This window comes from Lactuca virosa, chromosome 3 (assembly GCF_052849685.1).
Source record: "Lactuca virosa cultivar CGN04683 chromosome 3, Lactuca_virosa_CGN04683_v6, whole genome shotgun sequence".
Classification (NCBI taxonomy): Eukaryota; Viridiplantae; Streptophyta; class Magnoliopsida; order Asterales; family Asteraceae; genus Lactuca; species Lactuca virosa.
In genome coordinates this window covers 8,070,203-8,074,714 of record NC_136428.1, presented here as the reverse complement: position 1 = coordinate 8,074,714, position 4,512 = coordinate 8,070,203, and the positions used below count along the sequence as shown (strand labels likewise).

The window sequence follows — 4,512 nt, the reverse complement described above, 5'->3', positions numbered from 1 at the left end:
ATAGGTTAATATTATACTGAAATTATTATATTATGAAAAAAACAAAATTACATTCTTTATTTTTTAAAGTATCTAAAGAATAATAATACCCATTAAAGCAAGAATTTAATAGATGGTCCTTAGATTATCTCTCAGGATTCATTTTTAATTCTTCTAGATTTTACTTTCTTAGATGAATAATTTCATTATTACTTTTATTGGTGCTTGATTATTAAATTAGTCAAATGCGTAATAGTAACTCGTTTGTCATGTTTTGATTTAATTTATAAAATAACAAAATAAAAAAAAAACTTTTTATCTTTTATTTTCCTTCTCTTTTTTCTCATGTTGTAATCCATTTCTGTTTAGATTTTTAATAACATGGATTTGAATACGTACAATTTGATTCCCGTATTTCATATGTTTACTATTTTGATAATCATATACAATTAAACTATCATGTGTTTTTTCATCCTCAAACTAACTTCAGATATATTCACATCGAATTTGAAATGATTAACGAGCCGATTGAACTAGATTATGGCCGAGTTAGATTTTATTCGTGCTTATCCCGACATATATACATTTTTCCAAGCCAATTGACAAAGAAAATAATATCAGAGATTCATGTCATGTTATTAAAAAAACAATAGTAATCAAAACAAATTGTAAAACATTATGTATCGTTAGAGATATGATACATAACAATTTCAATAACAACATCAAATCCAATCCATCATCGACTGTCAATAACTTTTGTGTAAGAATCCAACGAAATCCATTTAGATATCATCCATAAAATAATTTGACTATGTTTCTAAAAGTGATGTCTTTCATGAATTTCATCCCTAAAGTATTGAAAACTTGACATGTTAGTTGCAACATGGAAGGAAGGTAAGAAAAATAGTGGAAGGAAGTGTTTTGATTTTACAAATGTGTAGAAAGTAGAAATGAGCGCGTGTACATCTGACACAAAAAAAGTTATGGTGTGGAGGATTACCCCACAACTAATAGTAACTATTCTTTTCTTTATTTTCTTTCATTATAATTTTATAATTTATACACACAAAAACACCCCTGTTGACTACACACGAACTCTCTGTCAGTCTCTACCCAAAATTCCATTTCCAAATAACTTAATTTAACCCAATTTTAGATCGCCGGAAACCACCACTCGCCGCCACCCACCTCCTTCCTTTCCTTCTTCTCAGCCTAACAAAACCATGCTTGGTAAAAATAATAAACGCAAGATTCGATTTTTCAAGCACACCCCTCCGTAGAAGTTATTATTATTATTATTTTTTTACCTTTCCCATTTAAATTTGTGTATTTTTTTTCAAAAAGTTGAGGTTTTTGGCTGCAATAATGGCGGCCGTGACCAATACTGCTGCTGCCACCACCACCACCACCCAACAACCACAGTCTCCCCCGGCTAACACAGCCATTGCCGCCGCCACCCAACTAGTGCCGGTACCATCAACAGAGCTAACCACTGATGAGATGGCGGTGAAGGCTGTTCATAAACGGTATGAAGGGCTGATGATGGTACGGACGAAGGCGATTAAGGGTAAAGGAGCCTGGTATTGGGCTCATCTGGAGCCTGTTTTAGTTCGTAATCCAGATACTGGTTTGCCGAAAGCCGTCAAGCTCCGGTGTTCTTTATGTGAAGCTCTTTTCTCCGCTTCCAATCCGTCCAGAACGGCGTCGGAGCATCTCAAAAGAGGAACTTGTCCCAACTTCAACTCTGAATCAAGTCCAAATCCAATTTCCTCTATATCGCCGGCGGGAATGGTGAATTTGTCTTCTCCGACTTCATCGTCTTCGCCTCAACCGCTGCAAAACCATCGGAAACGTAACTCATCCGGCAACCGTCGCGCTACTGGGTTTAAAATCAACAACAACTCTGCAAACCCTTCTGAAACTACTTACTCTGTTGCTCCAATTACGATGATTGAACCGGCGAGATTCTCGGTTGATGTTTCTTACCCGACCCGACCCAATTCCATGCCTGCATTTTCTTCTGCTGCGACGGTTGTGACGGTAAGCAGCGGAGGGATGTACTCTCCGCACAACCACCACCATAACCACCACCAACAACAGCCGCAACATGTGATGTTATCAGGTGGTAAAGAAGATTTAGGTGCTTTAGCGATGTTCGAAGATAGTGTAAAGAAACTTAAAAGTCCGAAATCGTCGCCGGGCCAAACATTAACAAAAGCTCAAATCGAATCATCACTCGAATTATTAGCAAATTGGGTGTATGAGAGTTGTGGGTCGGTTTCTTTTTCAAGTCTGGAGCATCCAAAATTCAAAAATTTCTTGAACCAAATCGGTTTACCGGCGATAACCCGCCGCGACCTCGCCGGAGAAAGACTCGATTCCAAGTACGAAGAGGCCAAAACGGAATCCGAAGCCCGAATTCGCGACGCAATGTTCTTCCAAATCTCATCGGACGGATGGAAATCAAAGAGTAATCATCATTCAGGTGAATTCGAAAACCTGGTGAATTTATCGGTGAATTTACCTAATGGGACTAGCGTTTTCAGAAGAGGTGTTTTCACAGGTGGGTATGTTTTCTCAAAATACGCCGAGGATATTTTATGGGACACAATCAGCGACATTTGTGGGAACAATTTCCAACAATGTGTAGGTATCGTTTCCGATAAATTCAGGAGTAAAGCCTTAAGAAATCTCGAAAACCAACATCATTGGATGATCAACCTTAGTTGTCAATTTCAAGGGGTTAATAAGTTGATTAAAGATTTCAGCAAAGAACTACCATTGTTTCATAAAGTGACTGATAACTGTTTAAAAGTCGCAAACTTTGTGAATACCAACTCTCAAATCAGACATTCTTTCCTCAAGTACCAGTTACAAGAATACGGCCGAGCAGCATTGTTGCGGGTACCGTTTTGTGGGAGCGGGCGGGTCGACTTCGAACCCGTGTTCAATATGGTTGAAGACATATTAAGTTCAGCAAGAGCGTTACAATTGGTGTTTCTTGATGAATCGTACAAGATGTTGTCAATGGAGGATCAAACCGGGAAGGAGATTGAAGAAATGATGAGGTCTCATTTCTGGAACGAATTAGAAGCGGTTCTTTCGTTGGTCCGGTTAATCAAAGGCATGGCTCAAGAGATTGAGAAAGAAAAACCAAGAATCGGTCAATGTTTGCCACTCTGGGAGGAGCTCCGACTGAAAATCAAGGACTGGTGTGCTAAGTTTCATGTCAACGAGAATCATGCAGACAAGGTGTTCGATAAAAGGTTTAAGAGAAACTACCACCCTGCTTGGGCGACTGCTTTTATCCTTGACCCATTCTATTTGATCCGTGACACAACCGGGAAATACTTGCCACCTTTCAAATGTTTAACATCTGAACAAGAGAAAGATGTAGACAAACTTATAACAAGGCTCGTTTCACGTGAAGAAGCTCACATTGCATTAATGGAGCTTATGAAATGGAGAACCGAAGGACTTGACCCGGTTTATGCCCAAGCAGTCCAGTTGAAACAAAGAGACCCGGTAACTGGTAAGATGAAGATAGCTAACCCACAAAGTAGCAGGTTAGTTTGGGAAACTTATCTCACGGATTTCAAATCTTTAAGGAAAGTTGCAGTGAGGTTGATCTTTCTTCATGCAACTTCATGTGGATTCAAATGGAATTCATCTTTATGTAAATGGGCTCAATCAAGAACCGGGATCGAAAAAGCACAGAAATTGATCTTCATTGCTGCACATTCAAAGCTCGAGAGACGAGATTTCTCAAATGATGAAGAAAAAGATGCCGATTTTTTCTCGATAGCAAGTCGAGAAGATGATGTGTTGAATGAGGTTTTGTTTGATGCGTCTTCTTTGTGAAAACTTTTTCTTTCTTGCTTTTGATTTGATGATTATAATCCATAGTTTATGTAGGATTGATATTCTTTTTTTTTTTTTGCTTCTACTTGGGGTACTTGTTTAATTGCTCTTTTAGAAGATTTTGACACCTTTGATCGTTATAGAAAGGGGTCATCTTTTAGTTTAAAATGAGTATTTTTCTTTTTTGTTTGATGGGTACATGGAATCAAATATCAAATGAAGATTGTTGTAACATTTTTAATCATCTTGGTAACGCTAGACCAAACTTATGGGTTTGAATCATTGTTTTGTATTTTCTTTTTCGGAATTTAACTTTTATAACAACAAATTAATCAACAGTAAACTTTATTCTGTATTCTGATATTATAAATCAACTAGTGTAACCACAAATTAATCAACAACAATACTATAGATGACACATCGTTTTCGTACATAAAAACAAGAGAAAAAATCCAATGGTATTGAATTATTTTTTATTCCGTAGGCTTTGTGGCTATGATGTGAAATAAAATAAAAGTAGAATGGTTCAAGAGACATATTTTGGATGGTCCTGTATAAGTAAGTAAAGAATTTTCAACATGTGCGCCATTTTGTGTAATAATGATTTATGTTTTTTACGAGGACTAAAAGTGAAAGGATGCTAATAGTTGAGGGGGGTTTAAAGGAGAGTAT

The 4,512-nt window shown here is 37.2% G+C and overlaps 1 protein-coding gene across 1 annotated transcript; it reads left to right on the top strand.

Moving 5' to 3' along the window:
* Positions 1-1,052: 1,052 nt before the first annotated feature.
* Positions 1,053-4,122, top strand: LOC145165175 (uncharacterized). Its single transcript, XM_079083859.1, has one exon. It carries the CDS (start codon positions 1,345-1,347, stop codon positions 3,838-3,840), a length of 2,496 nt encoding a protein of 831 aa, XP_078939985.1. The 5' UTR covers positions 1,053-1,344; the 3' UTR covers positions 3,841-4,122.
* Positions 4,123-4,512: the final 390 nt, after the last annotated feature.